At 40.1% G+C, this 20,416-nt stretch overlaps 1 protein-coding gene across 1 annotated transcript in view; it reads right to left on the bottom strand.

The window, feature by feature from the left end:
* LOC113405028 (serine/threonine-protein kinase ULK4-like) overlaps window positions 1-20,416 on the bottom strand; it is a 412,206-nt gene that overhangs the window by 269,843 nt on the left and 121,947 nt on the right. The window contains exons 22-24 of the mRNA XM_026646055.1: window positions 20,076-20,203; window positions 7,849-7,982; window positions 43-164 (exon numbers count right to left, since the gene is read on the bottom strand). Coding sequence (XP_026501840.1) covers window positions 43-164; window positions 7,849-7,982; window positions 20,076-20,203 — 384 coding nt within the window. The remainder of the gene's footprint in view (window positions 1-42; window positions 165-7,848; window positions 7,983-20,075; window positions 20,204-20,416) is intronic.

Genomic DNA, 20,416 nt, shown 5'->3' on the forward strand with positions numbered 1-20,416 from the left:
ATACAGTGGTTTACATTATTTTCTAATTAAAAAAATAATTACCTGGGATGTCACAAGGTGAAGAACTATTGGCATCATGGGAAGGCACATCTTCAGCTGTTTGGCCTGAGTTGTTGATGGATGTTTACGTCCAGAGACATTAGCTAGGGCACTAAGAATATCACCTGTAATACACAGCAAATATGTAGGATGCAGCTCAGTCTACCTCAACATAACTAGTTTAACTAAACAAAGGGGCTATTGACATTTTTTCTCATGTAGCCTGTATGAGGTTTCCCAGGCTTAACCTGAAGAAAAACTATTTCTGATTCTTCTTACAAACTGAACTACTTAAAGAGGGTTTGATCCTACAAAGTGCTTGGCACTCTAGACTCAATCCAAAAAACACTTAACTGTGCTTCACTTTAAGCATGTGAGCAGTCCAAATGATTTCAACTGATTACCTTCAAAACAACAAACAACTTAGTCTCTAAATGCTTGCCAGTAAGTTGCTCTGATTCATGTGGATTTGCAAACAGAAGATATACCTTTCTTCTCTAGATAGTAATTCAGAATGAGCGGCAAGGGGTATATCAGTTATCCTGGCTGAAAATTTTAACCAGTTATTGCCAGAAATATTAACCCTTCGTTTCACAATCTCACACTAATGTGAGAAATTAATTTCTCCTTCGTACCAAATGCGTGTAAGTGACAAACAAAGGAGCTGAGGCTGATTACTACGTTTGTCCTGTTTTATGCAAGTATAATTCCGCTGACTTCAATGGAATTATTTTTGCATAAAACTGGAATAGTATGGTAGCATGCACACTACTTTTCAAGGCAAGCAGCTGTCACTCAAACTCCACACTCCCCTAAAACCAGGGATAATTTCTGGTCCCTGGAAACATTTGTAAATCAAGTCTCCATCCCCTTCTGACTCCCAAAGTGTCAAATACATATCAGAATGAACCACAGGAACTTTCTGCAGTCTAGCCAAATTTAGCAATCAAAAGTTGGAGAAGCCTGTTTAGCAGCTTTCCATAAGATATTAGAAAATAGCATTCAGTGATTTCACTTTAAATCAGGGTTCCCAAACTTTTTGCCTGCATGACCCCATTTTGAGACACTGTTTGCTGTGACCCCAGACAGCAACAACGCAATACAGTGACCAAGGAATTAAAGGAATTTACACATTAAGTACGTTATTTAATGCTCTCTAATGTGACACAGTCTTGCGTGTTGCAACACAACTTCTCGAAGTCCAGCGGTGTGATAAATTTCACATTTAATCTATGATGCAACATCAACAGAAGATCAATACTGAGATTTGATGGACACAAGTGAACTGAATCCAGCTTCACACAAATATGTGCTCAAGAATGGCACCATCAATTTCAAGGCACGTGTTGAGAGTGCAGGATATTCACTCTTGGCAGGGAATCAGAACTCCAGGAGAGAAAGTTGGGGATAAGTTCCTCACAAGAATCCACTGCAGGAAATTTCAGTGAGCTGTTTGATTTCAGCTGCTGGCAAATCCATAGCATCAGGCTTGCAGTGAAAGGGGTTTTGTACCCAATCATACTTTGTCATGTTCAAGTTGAGGGAAAAGGATGCAAACTTTCCTTCATCTGGCTGAGATGCTTAGCCATCATCACCTGTGTGGGAGGCTGAATAATTTCATTGTCAGCCAGGAACTTGCAGCGCAGACCCAACAAGCTACAATGATTCTTTATCGAGTGCCAACAGTGTACTCAGGGTAGCATAAAAAGAAGATATGGGCCCTGCCTTAAGGTACTTACAAGCAACTGCAGATTCCCATCTCAGAAAAAAGGCTAGCACAGGCTCCTACCAGCTCAGGCAGAGAGGATGCTCTATTGATAAAGCTGCTGCCTACTGAAAAGGATCTTCTGGATTCAAGTCTCTCACCTGGATATCTGCAAAGTTGGATGGTGCAAATGGCAAAATGGAATCTGCAAAGCCACCTCTGCACATCCAACATGTCCAGACCTGCTCCACAAATACTACGCCAGGAGGCACCCATTTTACAAAAATGGTAGCCTCCGCACAACATGACCTCACATGCACTGTATCCGTGAGGCCACGATGTGTGGAGGCCATCATTTTGTAGGTCAAAATGTCAGCCTCCTGGCATGGCATTTGTGGAGCAGGTCTGGAAACATTTGAGGGCAGACGGCATCATCTCACACAACGAATATGGTCTGTTGGACCCCACGACCCCATCTGCTGATGGCACAACCCACCCCTATTGGGGGCACAACCCACCCCTATTGGGGTTGCAACTCACTGTTTGGGAACTGCTGATTTAAATTAAGAAGATTTTGGATAGTGAAGTCTCATATTAAGTCTAATCATGTGCAAGATACTGTGTATAATTTCATATAGTTTAAACACACATACACACAATAGACACTTAAATTATTTTTGTAGGATGATATTTAAAAAAACTGAACTCTTGAAATACAATGAATGAATTCCAAGCTCCACTGAACTGAATGGCAAAACTACCAATGACTTCAGTGAGGCCAGGATTTCAACCAGGATTTCTGGATGATAAAAATTAACATTTTCAAGGAGCATATAGTTTTTCTGGAATGTACTTCCACAAGAGAGAAGTGGATAACACAAAGTTATCTAAAGCAACAGGGATTCTTGTGAGGGACAGGTAAAAAATAAAATAAAAAGGATAGTTAGCATGAGCCAATGAGGGAGCACAGCTGAGTTATTGAAAAGAATGTCTCAGGCACAACTAATCTAGAGAAAAGGATCAAATATCTGATCATAAAGGGGAAGACTGTGGTTCAAGAACCAAGAAGTGTGAGAAAACCAGCGAATTCCACTCTGACTGATCTTGTTTTATATGAACTATTGTCTCAGGCAAACAAGAGGTCTTTGGTGTATGCATAAAAATTGAAGCGATGGGCAGGGGAAAGTCTCTGCTTATATGCAAAAAAAGAAGAAAAATGAATATTTTTAAAGCTTTGAGAGTTAATAAATTCTGCCCTTGAACGTACACATATTTCCTGTTTTTCCAAGCCTATAATAGAGTCACTGAACAATTAAAAGCCAGATTCTGCTAGCCTTATATGCAGTTGCAGAGATTTTAAGACCAGAAGGGAACACAGACTCATCAGACCTGTCCTTTTGTATAAAACAGGCCATAGAATTGATTCATATTAATTAGCTGAGTAGTATCAGTAGTTTATTACTCAAATACTCCCATTGACTTTAATATTCAATGTACGTAATGGAGGCAGAATCCTGGCCTTAAATTAAATTAAAAGGAGAGATGTGCAAACAATTCTATTCCAAATGCAATATACTGTTCATAAAAATGAATGCATTTCCCATCACTTCTCCAGTTATGTGAGCCTCAATAAATAGTCCTAAATTTTAATAAATATGTACTTCTGGTTTTGAATCATTAAATTATAATAATATGACAAAGCCCTAGTTGTGGTGAACAAGAGATGCTGAATCTACCTAACTTGTTATTCTGGCTTTCCATATTTTACGATGCATACAGTGGTCATCCTGTTGTCAAATTTTGCATTAGATAAATAGATACAGATACCTCATTATTTCAGTATGACTGTATATTTATTATATAGCAAATACCTAAAATGCTACAAATACAGAAGTAAAGTTATTTAGTTAACAAAGGCAAATGGCAATTTTTTAAGTCTGACTACTCTACTATTGATTTAATCTAACTTTTAAAAATAAATATTTGAAATCAATTTCTATTTTTTAAATCTATTTGGTTTATAGCTACATCTGCTGGAAGAGAATGGGATTAGAAGGGAGTTTAAATAAATATATATTAAAAACTAGCAAACATCAATTTCCAACTCAGAAATGTAACTGCTTTTAATTAGTTTCACTTTGCAAAACGTCTAACTTTGGACTTTTTTCATATGGAGGAAATAACTTTCACCCCTGAATCAGAACATATTCTTTCATTATCCCAAACAGGTAAAGAGAAAATACTCTCCTATAAAATCTCAAAATGAATCTTAATAAAAGCCAACCACAAAGACAGTCCTCCCTTCACCCAAAAACAATACAACCCTTCTCCCCAACATTAACTGGAGAAGGAAAACAGAGTGGAGAACTTATGTTTGATGTAGAAGTTGTCCAAAATATGCCATTAAAATTATACATCAACAGTAAAGGCAGAAAATTGCATGTAAAAGACAATAAGTTATTTTTGTTATTATCATTATTTGCATTACAGTAGTACCCAGAGACCCCAAATGAGATCAGAGTCCCACTGTGTTAGGCAGTGTACACACATTCAGAGAGACAGACAGACAGACAGACCGACCGACCCTCCTCAAAGCATATACAGTCTAAGGCCCCAATCCTGCAATTGACCATACATGGTCATCTGATATTTAGTTACTTAGGAAAACAAAGAACAGATGTGGTTTGAGGGAGAAACAAAATATTACATGGCCTTTGTAAATAAATTTTAAAAATAGGTGACTTTAAAGCCTACCAAACTTTACAAGTGCTACCCCTTTTTTTCCCCATTACTAAAAACAACAATTAACATTCAGTGAGAACTTTAACTGCCATCTTTAGACTAATGACTCACAGATTGACCTCTCCACTCCTAGAGTATCTTTCTCCATCCAATCCCACATGCTAGCCTCGCTTTGACGTTTCCTCTTCCTGGAAGTCTTGCAGTCAAACTTGTACTTAACATTCACAAACACTCTCCACTACTCACATTCTCTGTCAGGCTTGATAACCCCACCATTCTCAGTCCTCTAATCTGGGGGTCATTTTTGTTGACTCCTCTTTTGCCTTGCATGTCCAGGCTGTGCCCAAATTTTGCCATTTCTCCAAGACTTGTCTAAGATCTATCCATTTTTTCTGTTCAAACAGTCAAAACTCACCTAGCCCCTCATCACATTTTATCTTGATTTGTATAAGCTTCTTCTCTCTGGGCTCCCTAGCACCCACATCTCCCTGTCCATCCCGTACAAATTGCTGGTCAAATGACCCTTGTTTGAATCCCTAAACTGGCTGCATCACCATGTCAAATTCAAACTTCTTGTTCTCACCTGCAATTCCCTTCACAACTCTCTGCTCATCTTCATTTCTGCTCTTATCTTTTATCACATTGTCCCCCACCCTGCCTTGTCTGCTTCTCACAAAATCCTACCTTAGTATCTCCTTCCAAATTGTACTCTGTGACTGGAACTATGTCCCTGAGGACTTTGGCTGTTTGAATAGAAAAGCCATTAGTATCTTATCCTTCAAAACTCTCCTCAAGACCTATAAACATATTAGAAAATTAATGATGGCTTCAGGAGAAGATTGGGATAGTTGGCATTTCTTATATAAAGTATGTTAAAAGAACTTTATTAAGATAACTTTCAAAGGTTAGGAAATACCAGAATTAAGATTGTGCAAACTTAATTCAACTCCCTTCTGCATTATTATACAGTCCAACTATATGATCACATACTATTTTTTTCACAGGACCCTGCCTCATTCAGTGCACAGGATAGATATGCTCTGGGGATAAACGAGGTATGTGTGGTGAAGTTGCTCTCTGTAGGACCCTGGCTTGTTTGTGCTAAAAAGGTGATAAGTCTGTACCATTATGCATATGTGCACAGAGTCCAAATAATGCACAGGCAAACTTAATTCTGGCATTTTCTAATTTGAGTGCCTGGCTTTGCAACCGCAAAATATTCTTTTACAGAAGTGTTTTGTAATTTCCTACATTTTTAAAAAAGCAAACTGAAAAAACAAATACTATCATGTGGCATCTACGACACCCACATAGGTCCTCAGTAGGGTTGGCCACTTTAGATCCACCACACAGACTTCTGTCACTTGAGCTAACAGAATAATTGATAGCCGTAGTAGGTGGTCATCCTCTATGTGGATTGGCAAGAGGGAATGAGACGCCTTGCCAGGGGTTTCACAGATATTTTCTGACAGCAAAGGAATGGTGACTCAGGAATCTCAGGTTCCATTCCAGGCTCTGGAGGGAAGTGTGTTTAGCGGGCACAGACTCTTCTGACTGTTTCCCCCCCGCCCATGCTTGACCTCTTCTGTCCATACTCTCCAACCTGTCCCGGTCCTGTCTCTTTCCCTCCCTGGCTCTTTATCCCAATCCCATTCTTCTTGCTTAGTCAGTCCCAGTCTCCACTCCTATGTCTTCTTACCCCAATCTCCACCCTACTTCAAGTCTCTCCCACTCCCCCCCTGCCCCATTCCCAGTTTTCTTACCCAGCCAGTCCCAGTTTCCCCATTCCAGCTCCTCATCTGATCTGTCTTTCCCCTTCATCCCACTGGTTCCTAATCCTAGTCTCCACCCCCAGACTTCTCATCCAATCTCAGTCCACCCACCAACCTCTCTCCAGCTCTTTTCTCCACCCAGTCTTCTCCCTCCCTCGATTCTTGGTCCCAGTCCCTTAGTGCAGCCATCTCAATTCTCCTCCCACACCCCAGCTATTGCCAATCTGGCTCCCTGGCCCTACTCTACCCCACACCCACTGGTTCCAAATTGCCAGCTCCTTGTCCCAGTTTCCCCCTACTCATCTGATGTCAAGTGTTCCTTCCCCCAGCCAAATGTCTCCCAGCCAAATGTCTCCCAGTCACCACCCTTTTCCCTCACTAGCTCCCAGCACCAGTCTCCTTGCCAACCCAATCACAGTTTCTCCCTCCCAACCCCTCTAGTCCCAGTTTCACCAGACTCCTTGTCCCAATCCCTGGTCCATGTTTTGTGCCCCCAGTATTCGAAACAGACAGCATCCTCCTCCACAATAACTGGGTGCCAGCAGAGGGGCCACTGAAAGCACAGGAGAGACAGGTTCCCTACTCTCAGTTCCAGGGAGAGCCCCAATCCCTTTGCAGGAAAAGTCCGGCTTCATCTCTGTAGGCATGGCCTGGAGTATGCTCGGTTGCTCTATGGGGATGGTGCACACACAGTCTGGTCAGCACCAGGACCTGAGAGAGGCTCAAGCATGCTCACTGAGGTTGGACTGTTCAGAAATTAGCTGCTACAATAAAAAGTCTCTACTAAGGATGTGTGAACTGTGATTATCCAATGGCTTATAATTTGGCCAAATTTGGGTGGATTTACATGGGGCTAGCACAAAGCACACCCTGACACAAAGACCACTCCCAGCCAAATTTGAAGTCCCTGGTCCACAGCATGGGGGCATTAGAACTGTTCAAAGAAGAAGTGGCCAGAATTTAACATGGGCAAAACAATGATTTTTCCCTGTCCTTGTTATGAGAGACACCTGAACTGTATTGGCTGAAGTTTTCGAGAAAAATTCATCTTGAAGCAGAAATCCAGCATGTAAAATTTTACCCCCAAAATTTTAAAAATTATAAGCAACTGAAATCAGGGTTTTACAATGGACAACTTTAATAGGTGGTGCTACCTGCCCCAACTATAACCATATGCATTCTCACATAAATGTTTATATAATATATACAATTGCATCTCTCTTCTTCCATGTTTTGTAGGTCATGGTTATACTGTAAGATCTTTGGGGCATGGACTCTTTCTTTAAAAATGTTTATACAACACTTAGCATAATGGAGCCTGAGTCCTGATTGGGACCTTGTGTGCCACCACGATTAAAATATTAAATAAAAGAAAACATTTTTTCAAGATTCAAATGCAAAGTATTATATGCTCACAATATAACTAAGAAATCTGATGAAGCTAATGCCATAAACAGTAAATGAGGGGGAAAACCTCTTTCTACTTACCCTTGTCTTTACTCTTTAAAGAGATACTTAAATGTTCCACAAGGGAGTGAGGAAAGAAGACAGACAAAAAAATTCTTTTTGTAGTCAGCCAGCTGAATTTACCTAGAATTCCTGGCAGCTCCTGCACAATGTGATAGATGAGAAGGTCCAGGCATTTTGACAGGTATTCATTGCCGCTTTGCTGCTCTTTTCCTGGTGTAGTCTTTCTGCTGTCTCTTTCAATGTACATCACCAATCTACATATAAGCAAGTGCAAAAGATTACCTCTTGTGACAAAAAACTTATACTGTATCTCAAAAATGCCACTGAGGCAAGCATTTCCAGAAGGGCATAGTTACAAGCAAGATGACATTTAGGTGTTGTTTCAGCAATTTGTTGAAAACATTAGATTTTTGTCTTTAAAACAAAGTTCATTTAAAAAAAAAACAACAAATCCTTCTATGGGGAACTACAGATAAGCCAAATACAATTAGCCAAATTAAACTCTGGTGTAAGCAAGTGCAACTCTATTAGTGTAAATGGCGATATAGTGCTTACATGAGGAATGAATTGGCCCTTAAAAACTGAATAGGAGATTCTAACTTTAAACAGTTTATATTGAATTGTAATGCAAAAAAAATTGCTTAACCAAGGTAGCAAATTTTCAATTTGTGTACCTAAATATAAAGGTCAAAACCTACTTTTTAAGTACTTAAAAGAAGTGGTGTGATTTTCAGTGAAGCCACAAATCTCACCAAAGTTAAAGACATATACAAGTACCATTGAAAATTAGGCCACATATGTGCACCATTGGGCAAACAAGAATTTAAAAAAATCAAGAGTCAGATTATGCCTGGCCACTGTATAGGTGTGCAACCTGTGGGGGAGAGTACAAGAAACTTCTGCCTCCTTGCATCCTAGCATTAGTGGCCAGGAACAACTGCAACCTCTGTTTACTCCCTCCTAGTACCCCAGTAGTGAAAGCCACCAGAAAGGCCATAGCGCTGATTTTCTTCCACAGCATTGGTTTATGGAGTTGTCTGCAGACACAGAGTAGTGCACACCCTGTACCACTCTAGGGATTTGTGCAGCAGGCATATAGACCTTGTGTGCCTGTGGGTTCCTTTTTCAGGCATGATCCCTCCCAGAGCTCATCCCAAATGTGGGCCAGGATTAGGATAGTCTCTTCCAGCATGCTCCAGTACAGGAGTATATTTAGCTGTAATAAATAATAGGCATACTCAAGAAGCCAGAGTTAATGACATTTATTTAAGATCAAATTTCTCTGTGGAGAGGAAAATGCACTGGATTAATCTACACATCTGTTACAAATTAAATGTTTCAAATACTTAATTTTTTTAGTCTAGAAATTATGACAGTGAACTTTGAGTAAGAAATAGGGTTACCAATTTTGGCTGGATGTATTCTTGGAGATTTCATCACATGACATAATCTTTAATTAAAGATTAATCTAATTCATGGAGACTCCAGGCCAATCCTGGAGGGTTGGCAACCCTAGTAAGAAATAATTTTAAACTATAGTTTAGCAGTAGGTTTTTGGCATACTGGCAGGGAAGCATAAATTGCTGTTATCAGGATTTTTAAAAAAGGACTATTCCCAGCTCTCTTAATCCATCCCCTTTCTTAGCCACTATTTTAAAAAAGTAAATATAGAGATGTGACAGAGAGGCCCAGTGGTGGTTCACTATTCTGTGTAGTCTGTATCAGCAATTCTTCTCAGGCCTGACATACGCACTATGCCTACCATGCTATTGTCATCATCTGAATCTAAAAAGTATTATATATCATTTGAAAACTAATGACACACTGGTGATGCATATCATTGTGAAATGTACATATTAACATTTTATGAGGAATTATGGACACTCACTGATATTATGCTTTTTTTTTTTTTTTAAGTCTGTGATCACACTTAAGGTATGTCTACACTTACTTCCTGGTTTGGCGGCAGGCAATCGATCTTCTGGGATCGATCCCGGAAGTGCTCGCCGTCGACGCCGGTACTCCAGCTCGGCGAGAGGAGTACGCGGCATCGACGGGGGAGCCTGCCTGCCGCGTCTGGACCCGCGGTAAGTTCGGACTAAGGTACTTCGAATTCAGCTAAATTTGCGTACCTTAGTCCGAAGTGGGGGGTTAGTGCGGACCAGGCCTAAGGGAGAAAGAGGTTCTCCCCCAGACAGGAGGGAAGGCAGCTACCTACCTCTCTCCAGTGTAAATTAAGTAAAGGATGTGGTCAAAGTCAAAGGAAAGCACTTTTATAGGCAAGGTAAACAAAGCCATCAGGAGAGTATGTGGGAAAAGAGGACTGCTTAATCTCATTGGGGGATGGAGACTGTGCCCCCAAGAAACCTTTCTGCTTCCTGAAGCAAGGGAAATGAACTTTGGGAAGTCAGTCAGTCAGTCACACACACAGACACCATTTTGGCATCCTTCACTTGAAGGGACAAAGGAACTGAGCACTTTGAGGGTGTACTGGCCAAAGAGTATGATCAGCCATGCTGGAACAGACTTGGTTCGAAACACTTCTTTGAACAAGAGACTCAGGTTTTAGTCTTAGAATCGCATTTTTACTTTTGTTTGCTTGTAATCCTTTCTATCTTTAGTCCTTATACTTGGTATCACTTAAACCTATGTCTTTTTGTTTAATAAACTTGTTTTACTTTTACTGTAAACTAAGCCAGTGCTTTGATTAAAACAGAGTGTTTGCTAACCCCAGTTAAGCTAATAAGATGCTGGTTACTCTCTCTAAGGGATCAGTGAACTTAACTTTTGTAAGTGTCCAGTGAGCACTACAGGGCAGATGGTTTAGGGGAAATTTGGGACTGTGCGGGTGTTGGGGTCACCCTGCAAGGAGTAACCAAGGCTGGTGGAAGCCAGGGTGAAGCTACTGTGCTTTGAGCATGTTGCTGGTGTCAGGGTGCTGAATCAAGACTGCACAGCATTACAGGGAAGATAGTGACACAATCCCTTACTGGTCTGGGTTGAACCCTAAATGCCACATTAATATAGAAATCAAAATGTGTCTTGTCTAGGATGATGAAAATAATTGGATTTAAACAACTTCTTGTGCAAACATGTGGTATGTTAGGGCCCAGTCCTGCAAACCTTTATTCGGGCAGGAGAACAGTCCCATTATAAAATGGGATTATTCACTGGAATAAGAACTACTCTCCTGAATAAAGAGTTTGCATGATCGGGCCCGTAAGCAATGATGAGACTGCATATTTTGAAATACAACAAAAATCTTTATTTTATGGTGGCTTATATGGGGGTGGGGGGAAATAGGGAGGCGAGAAAGAAATAAGTGATCCATTCAGTAACCATTTACTTTTTCTCACCCCAGCAGCCCACAGGCAGCAGATCCAGCTATACCTTGCCAAAGGTTCTAGCTATTTTCCTTAGACTCTCAGTATGATTTATTCAATTATGGTCAATTTTGATGAAATATAATACATGTTAACTATTCAAAAGCCCAACTCATCATTCAACTCCAACTTTCATTATACAATATGCTATGTAGCTTTATTAGACATTTTCAGTTGCCTTGAATAATTAAAACAAAATAACTTAAGTTGTTTAAATGAGTTCTCTCTCACTGAGAGAGAATATGTTTAACCAAATATTAAGTATGAGTAAAACATGACACGAGAAACCAGAGTGTCATATTTTTCTTTAAATAAATATTCTTGTAAATTTAGTTTGTGTATGAGAGTAAGTTTAGAATTGTCTGCACATTATCGAAACAAGCTGTTGAGTGAAGGCTAGCACGATAAGTTTGATATATATTTATATTTTAAGAAAGGAATTCTCTCTTGCAAAATCCAATATAAAGAGAGTTTGAGAAGCATCAGATGTGTGTTTACTTATTTTGGGGAAAGTAAAAAGTAAAAATACATGTAAAGCTCCTGAGTATGGCCAGCTTTCTCTCTCTTCATGTGCAATGCCTTCCCCTTTTCAAAGTTATGTTCTTCTCTCCCACAAAAAAGCCAAAGTTGACAATTACTTCTAAAAAGGACCATCAATATTTCTTTAAATTATTTGATGGAATTGATCAACTCAACAAAATCCTGTCAAATCCCACATAAGCACAGTTAGCTTTAGGGGAGTTTATTGTTCTAAAGCCCCAGGAAACACTCTCCCCTCCTCACAGTCATCCACAGAATAGGGTTGTCAACTTTCTAATTGCAGAAAACCGAATACCCTTGCCCGCCCCCTGCACCCAGATCCCACCCCTTCTCTGATGCCCCACCCCCTTTCACTCCATCTCCCCTCCCTCCATCACTCGCTGTCCCCAACCCTTGCTCATTTTCACCGTGCTAGGGCAAGAGGTTGGTGTGCAAATGGGGTGAGTGCTCCAGCTGGGGATGCGGGCTCTGGGGTGGGGATGAGGGGTTGGGGGTGCAAGAGGGGGCTCTGGGCTGTGGCAGGGATGGAAGGGGGTATGGGCTCTGGGCTGGGGGTGCGGGCTCCAGAGTAGGGCCAGAAATGAGGGGTTCAGGGTGTGGGAAGGGGCTTCAGCCTGGGGGTTGGGGTGCGGGAGGGCTCTGGCTGGGGGTGCAGGATCCGAGCTAGGGCCGACAAGGGGTTTGGGGTGCAGGGGGGGCTCCAGGCTAGAGCCGAGGGGTTGGGGTGCGGGAGGAAGTTTGGGTGTGGGGTTCCAAGCTGGGGCAGGGTGTTGGGACACAGGAGGGGGTGCAGGTTCCAGGCAGCGCTGACCTCAGGCAGCCCCGGCATTTCCTGGGGACAAAGGAAGTCTGCACAGCTCACAGAAAGCTACGGCATGTCCCGCCCGCTCTGAAGCGGAGGAGCAGCCAGGGGACTCAGCATGCTGCTCCCGCCTGCAGGCGCTGCTCCCGCAGTTCCCATTGGCCAGGAACCCTGGCCAAAGAGAACTGTGGAGCTGGTGCTCGGGGTGGTGCCTGCAGGTGGGGGCAGGGCATGGAGCCCCCCTCGCCACCCCTCCGCCTCGGAGCCGGAGGGACGTGCCGTCCGCTTCCTGGGAGCCGCGTGGAGTCAGGCACGGAGCCTGCCTGCCCTCCTGCAGCCAGCTGGACTTTTAGCACAGCTGGGAACGGAGCCACCAGGGTCCCTTTTTGACTGTGCATTCCGGTCGAAAACTGGACGCCTGGCAACCCTACCACAGAATGATTTACCAGAATATTTGGGGCAGTAAAACAAACACCTGTTCTGTTTGTATGGCAAAACTGGGCCTACAAAAGTATCACACTTATTCCATGCATAACAAGTACATGTCTGCCATGCAATCAAATGGACACAAAGTGAACAAAGAAAGGCCAGAATTAATAAAATAGACATGGCATTAACAGTTAGGATGAATTAATCATTTTCTGAGAAGTTGGGCATGCAACTCAATTCAGCTTCCTGGCTATATCCATGGTACGTCGAGTCCTATCACTCCCAGGTAAGGCGACCTAAGGACTATACAAAAAACAACCTAAGGTTTCAACAGCACAACCTCAGATTATTTATAAATTCTTAATTACAAATAAATTATTCCTTAAATTTTCTGTGTATGAACAGAAAGATCAGTGATATAATTCTGGGTAAATTTATTTCCTAGGTTTAATGTAGTAATAAATATGTTTTATGTACTCAAGGTACAAAACAACAAATAAAATAAGTATTTTCCTTGAAAACTGGTTCAACTTTCCAAAGAAACTATCATTTCTGGAGATCAAAGTTGTACATTTTGGGTGGCAACTACATTATTAATAGTGGTCAAGATTTTCAAAATTGGGTGCCTAGAGATAGGTTCTTAGTCCAGATATACGCATCCACATAAATGGTCTGATTTTTAAAAGTTTTGAACATTTATCAGTTTTCACTGAAGATTTCAAATAAACAAAACCCCTCTCCTTTTTTCTCCAACCTAAGGAAAGAACTCCACCCCCAAAACCCCCACGCCTGCCCGCCGCTCCCTCCTCTCCTCTCCACCCCACCCCCACCCCACCCAAGTGCTTCCTGCCCACTGAACAGCTGATCAGCAGTGAGCCACGGAGCCGGAACCAGTATGGCTGGAGGGTGCTAAATACCCCCTATTTTTTCTTCTGTGGGTGCTTGAGCCCCAGAGCACCGATGGAATCAGCATCTATGAATACAGGAGCAACTTTTTAGTGGATAAAATGAAGCCAAGGTGTATAATTTGGTAGACATTCACTAGAAACAAGGAACAATCCTTTTAAAATATAGAGTATGTAAAAACAAATAGACATGACCGCTCAGTATATTATCCAGACAGGAAGTCAGATATTGTACTCTGATAGTCTAATAGGAATTTCAGTTTTAGGAATTTCAGTTTTAGGAATCTACTGTAGTACTAGGCTAACGTGCAAGTCCGGTCAAACCTTTATCTCTTGTGCTGCAGGGGGAGATTTTGGATGCAGTGCAGCTGACATATGCTCCCAGAAAGGGAAAGGAAAATATGGAAATTAGTCTATAAATCCCCTGTTGGTATAGCAATGAAATAAGCTCTCAACTGCTGAATATAATTCATAGCAGGAAAGTATGAGGTTTTTATGAATTTGATAGAGTTTCAAATGTTACTTATTATTCAGCTAGATAAAGAAACTTGATACAAAAATATGATGAAGAAATCTCACACTTAATACTTTTTGTTACCAGATAAGAATAAGACAAAATAAAAGGAGTTAAGATGAAATGAAGGACAGTCTTAAAAGCGAGGTACGTGAATGGCAGCCCTAAGCACTGAAAACCTGCCCACATCCTGCTGACAACTTATGTGGTACCGAAATAATTTGGTGGCAAGCAGCACTTTTCTGCAGGGGTGGATAAATCAGCACAGTGAAGGTGAATCTAAATCAGAGCAGAAAGTAGATTTCATTAACGAAGACTGGGATTTTCAAATATGTATAAGATTTATGCAACCAACTCCCATCATGTTCAATGGGAGTTGGTGCATAACTGCAGTAGGCCTCTTTGAAAACCCCAACCTCATTTCTTAGTAATAATTTTTATACAACAATCACAGATCTACCCAGTACAGTAGATGGCAAGTCACAGTGGCCTAATGGGAGTGCTCTGACCTGGCAGGTAGACTACACTGCCATTTAAGAGGGTCTGGCAATGACTCCCAGACCTTGTCTCACTCTTTTGGAGGTCATGCTTTGTAATACTCACTGAGGGCCCTCCAGCCAATTAGGAGTTGCACTGACAGGTTCTCTCAGAGTTATTTCCATTTCCCTAGGTAAAAACTTCAAGCACGGGGATTGTAAAGCAGGGGGAAATACGGATATTTTCCTAACTCTTTCAGGACCAGAGAAATAGGTATTTTTCCAATAAGGAAATATTAAGTTGCACCAGATTTTCTTCATATCACATATACAAGGAGAGCTTTTAAATCATGATTTATACAATTTCTGATATTATTCTTGTATCTATAACTAATAAGAATTGCACATTCATTTCACTTGGGTGAAATGTACCCTTGTGCACATGGTCAGCACAAAGCCTATGCACCAATTAATACCTCTTACATCCTCAAAAATCAGGCTTAAGTGAGATTTAAGGTATGATGGCCTTACCACGCAGCATGAGATTGTGGGGCGGGTCTTGGAATGCAGTGCATACCCCCTGGGTTGCCCTGTTTTAAGAGTCAACCAATAGGCTGGACCTCAAAGAAGAGGGCTGTCAATGGGTAGTTCTGGTCCCTGCAACAGGCTCTTGGGTTGACTAACTAGGGCTGGATAGCTCTATGATGGCATGGAGATTGATGGACCTAGAATAATTTCATGGGTATTCTGTAGAGTTCGAGGACCTATGCAGTCAGTTTATGCAATAATCTTTCTTGACAAATAAGCACACAGGTTCTGATCATTTTAGTGATATGTTGACTGTCATGTTTGGGATTTGAGCAGTGAAAAGGGTGAAGGCAGGTAACAAAGGGAACACTGAGAACCTTCCCCTTTTTCACTGCTACCAGGACAGTTTGACTTGAGTCGTTATCCTGCTATGGAATTTATACAGTTGCGACCAACCGGCCAACAGTACAAGATGTTTTATCTGTCGTGACTGACCCCTGCCATTCACAAGTGGTGCATAGGGCTGCACATTGCACATAGGGGAATTTTGTCCTTAATATTCAGTTTCCTTTCTTTATATCTCCATTACTTTCATTTTCAGCTAACATACTGTATGCTCCCTGCTACAGTACACTAAGTTCACCAACACTGAGCAACCATAAGTAATTTGCACCTACCAGCAATTTTTAATGATTTTACCATCATTACTGAGGTAAAATATTTTCAATAGGAAAATTCAATATTTTTACATTATATGCTGCAATTCTACTCAGACTTACATTTTTAATATTTAAACAAGGAACATTATGATCCTATTTCACTTGGTAATGAGTTATGAGAAAAAGTAATACAGCAATAAAGATGCCAACAAGATCAAAGAGTGGACTATATTAACATTTTGAAAAAACATTTCATATTGGTACTAGGACACCTGTCTAATTGTCTAACCAATGTTTTCACAAAATGGTCTGAAATATTTTATTTTTTAAGTAAACTAATGGTTTGAAGAAAACTTGGGAAGTGCTTACAGCATATTATAGTACACTTTAAAAACAGAGAGCTGATGTGGAGACATTGAGTCCTTATTTCTTTTGACTTATGTCATATTTATGAGACAAAGAGCAAGTCAAGAAAGAGGCCATACATCACATAACAGAATGCAAAGGGAAAGAAATAGGAAATAATAGCTACAGGGGGAAAAAGGTCACTGTGGAAAAAAAGTGTGAACAAAAACAAAAATCAATTCATTATATCAAATACTAAGAACACCACTACACTGTCATTAGAGTACCCTGCTATCATCCATTTTAAAATCACCAGCAGTCAAAATGTTCTAAGGCTAATAGCACTATAGCAACAGCTGACTACAATGCAACTAAAAGGTTTTAAAAGAGTACTATAAATCAAGTGACAGATACCTGTCACAAGACTATATTATTATGTCAAAATCTCTGTACTGTGTAGAGGACTTTAGTGCCATAATAATGATGGAATATGTTTACTCTAATCATTGACAAAAAAACCTACTTCTGTTGTACAACAGGACTTTGAAAGACTTATAAAATTACCTAACATGCATGAAACAGTAATCATGATACAATGGACATGTCTTTGTATTTTAAAACATGAATGTGGTGCTTCTGAAAAGTACCAGGTGATAGCCCTGGAGAGTAAAGACCTTTAATTGTTTAAGGGACTGTCACAGTATGAATAGCAACAATGCAGACTTCCCCACACCTTCCAGTCAAAATGGCTCTGCATTCCTCTGTCAAGACTATTCGGAAGCAGGGGTACTGGAAAATTTTTTACAGTGGGAGTGCTGAGAGCCATTCAACCAAATTGTAAACCCTGTACATAATGGAAATCACTTCAAGAGACGGGATGCAGCAGCACCCCTAGTTCAAGCACCTATGTTGATAAAGTGAGAGGGCAGTTAATTTTCCATGCTCATACAATCCTCTGGTCCCTCTGCTAGGCTAAATGGGTGCCAACTGTGGTATCTGGGTTTGTGATATGGATACCTATCCACAGCACTCAGACTGAGGTCAATTAATTTTAAGTACTGATATTTTTTGCTCATTCCTGGACTGGGCTGGGCTGAAACCAGTGACCTAGAGATGAAATAACAATAAAAAACAATATTACTTACATCAAGTGCTTTTCTTTCACAGGTCTCAAAGCACTTCAGAAAGGGTCTGTGTAACAGGTTCTATTGCAAATCCTGTGTCAGATTACTGTACCTCCATTGTCCAGGTATCCAGTCCCCATATAATTAATTTTGAAATACTCATTTAGAAATGCACCTCTTTTAATGGAGTCTTTTTAATGAACAGCAAAGACTTTGAACTAGCAAATACTATTTTATAGATTGAGCAAGTTTAACAACTAACTCACAAAAAACTCTGCAATGATATTAGACTTGATAACTTGGTTAAAATAAAAACCCTGTATAAAGTAGACTGAACAGCATTCATCTTGAAACTATGGAGATATATGCAGTGTTGCCTTAGGGTAGTTACTACTCTGACTTTTGTATCACCTGCCTCAATTAATTCATGGTGAACTTTTCCCGTATATCAATTGTCTTTTACCACCAGATTTTATAGACTGAAGCAATTTAATGTGCTATATGCATTTCCTGTCTGTATATATTTTATCTTTATCAAAATATTACTAAAGAAGAAACCAAGACACAAATTTTGCAACTTTTACTAGACTTGCTATAAATTTTACAAAACAACAGTGTTTAAAAATGCCTGAAATAGTCAAATTATTTTTTAAAAATAGTCAGCCAATTAATTTCTTGCTACTGTACTTCTAGTCATTCTGAAATAGCTGTATGGTTCTCCCACAAATCTAGGAAATATTTCAATAACTTAAATATGCTGATGAATGCCCATTGATACACATCAAAGAACATCCATTATCCATGCTGGATCAAATAAAATGCATCCAGGGTCCAGAATATTACAAAAGTAACTGTCTCCCCTATAATGGCCCATTTCTCCTCTCCGATCCCACTGTAGCTATCTCATAATGTGAGCACCAGAGAAATGTTTTAGTTTCAATCAGCTATCCTGTCAAGGGATAAATTGTTCACTAAAAAGCTACCATTATGTTTAAAGAAATCATAATATGTAAAGAAAAACAGTTTGCCAGTTCAATAAAGTCTTTTCTGATGCTGTAAAACATAGCTGTTGTTAATCTTGATGGTTTATAGTGTGTATTGGCCCATTATCGATTTTGCTTTGAGTACCATTAAAACAATATTAGAATAGAACCAAGATTCAATGCACATAGCTTGTCCCACAACTCTCCTCACAAAAATGGCTCATTTGAAAGTATTAAATATATAAAAACCTGAAATATAATTTATTAATTTAATCAGGTGACAAAAATCAAAGGTTTCCCTCTCATAATATGCTAATAATTATTTATAAACACGTAGTACCCATTAATACAGGACTTTTGTTGTAAAATATTCCTCTAACTACACAGTCACATGTCCACTAACAAGCATACAATTATCATTAAGTCGTTAAAAAAATAACAGTCCAGAACTGATTCATGAGTGGTAGGAGACAATATCAACAGAGACAATATGTTCCCCAACTCTGTTCCTTTTTACTACCAACTCCAACCCTGCCTTTCTCGCACTCCATGACACCATGGAACACGATCTCATGCAATCTGCTACTTGGAGGATTTTATACCACATTATGCTCTTCTTCACAACGTACAATGGAAAGTAGCATATGACCCTCCGTTTTCAGATTCTTGTGACTATCTGGGGTAAAAAGTATGTCCCCGGTTGGATTTTCCTCTTCTTATTTTTCCCATTATTCCCGCCAAAATTACTTTAGTAGTTCACATTTTAATAGAGTCTGAAGGCATATAGGACTCCATCTGGCCCAAAAATGGAGACATTTCTGATGTCAGAAGACGATACAGAGAAATTTAAGTTACTGCGTTCCTGTTAAAAACATCTTCTTGAAAATCATTTGGATCACTGTAGCTGATAGAAAAACTCAAAATTCACTCTGCTTTGGAGTGGTCTATCCATTTGTACAGCCTTGAATGACAGGTTGTCATATCTCACATTGTAAAATAATGGGTGAAATTGATAAAATCAGCAAGGAAGTGTTAGAAGAAATATCTCCCTTCCCTTTCTTTTCAACGGAATGTTCTGTTGGAATACTCCAAGTCCATACACAAACATAAGGCCATTTTGTGCCTATTAATCCTTGGACATGGTGTTGAGCTGCACCACCACAGTAGGAACTCTGAGGGGCGTTCTCCACCAGTAGTGACCATTATAGTTAAAAGCTTGCAATTATGCTTGACCTCAACATGACGCAGAGTGCAAGGAACAATTTCCCACCTTCAGTCCTAACACAGAGGCCAGCAACAATTTCAGTCACTGTTCTGTTCTACTTATTGTAGAGACTGCTCCTTGCTAGTCCCCAGTTGGGAACAGAAATTATTCCAAATGGATAGGAAACAATGGGATCAAAGGCCCTCCCTAGCAACCACGAAACTTCCAGTTGTGACTGGCCAGTATATGGGCACCAAACACAATCTGGCTTTTCATAATAGTAGTCACTACTATTCTGGGGGACTCATATGATATCCGATTAATCTTAAACACAAAATCAGTTGCTCTCAAAACAATGACTCAAAAAATACTACGGTATTTACTGATAGAGTTTACAGAGCTAACTTTGAAAATACACACTACATGTCTAATTATATTCTCCATTAGCATCTTACCTTGCTTGGCAACTGAGCAGTAACATCTCTCTGTTATTAATTAAAACCTGTAACAGGACCAGAAAGGCTTTTGCTCGAATGGAAGTTGATGGACTTTCAAATAAACGGATAATGGTAGTCACAAAATCCTGGGTGGAAATAAAAACAACACACAAATACTGCTTATTGGATAACAAAGTAGGTAAATAACGTTGTCCATTAGCGTATACACATTTTGAATCATTCTGGCATAATAAAGATGCAAATTACGTTTGGATTCAATATTCGTTAAATCCTTTTCATAACATTAAAATACAGCCCAAAATCCCACATGGTACTGTTGAATAAGGGAGTTTTGTCCT

Source organism: Terrapene carolina, unplaced genomic scaffold (genome assembly GCF_002925995.2).
Source record: "Terrapene carolina triunguis isolate 2854851 unplaced genomic scaffold, T_m_triunguis-2.0 Scaffold34021, whole genome shotgun sequence".
NCBI lineage: Eukaryota > Metazoa > Chordata > Testudines > Emydidae > Terrapene > Terrapene triunguis.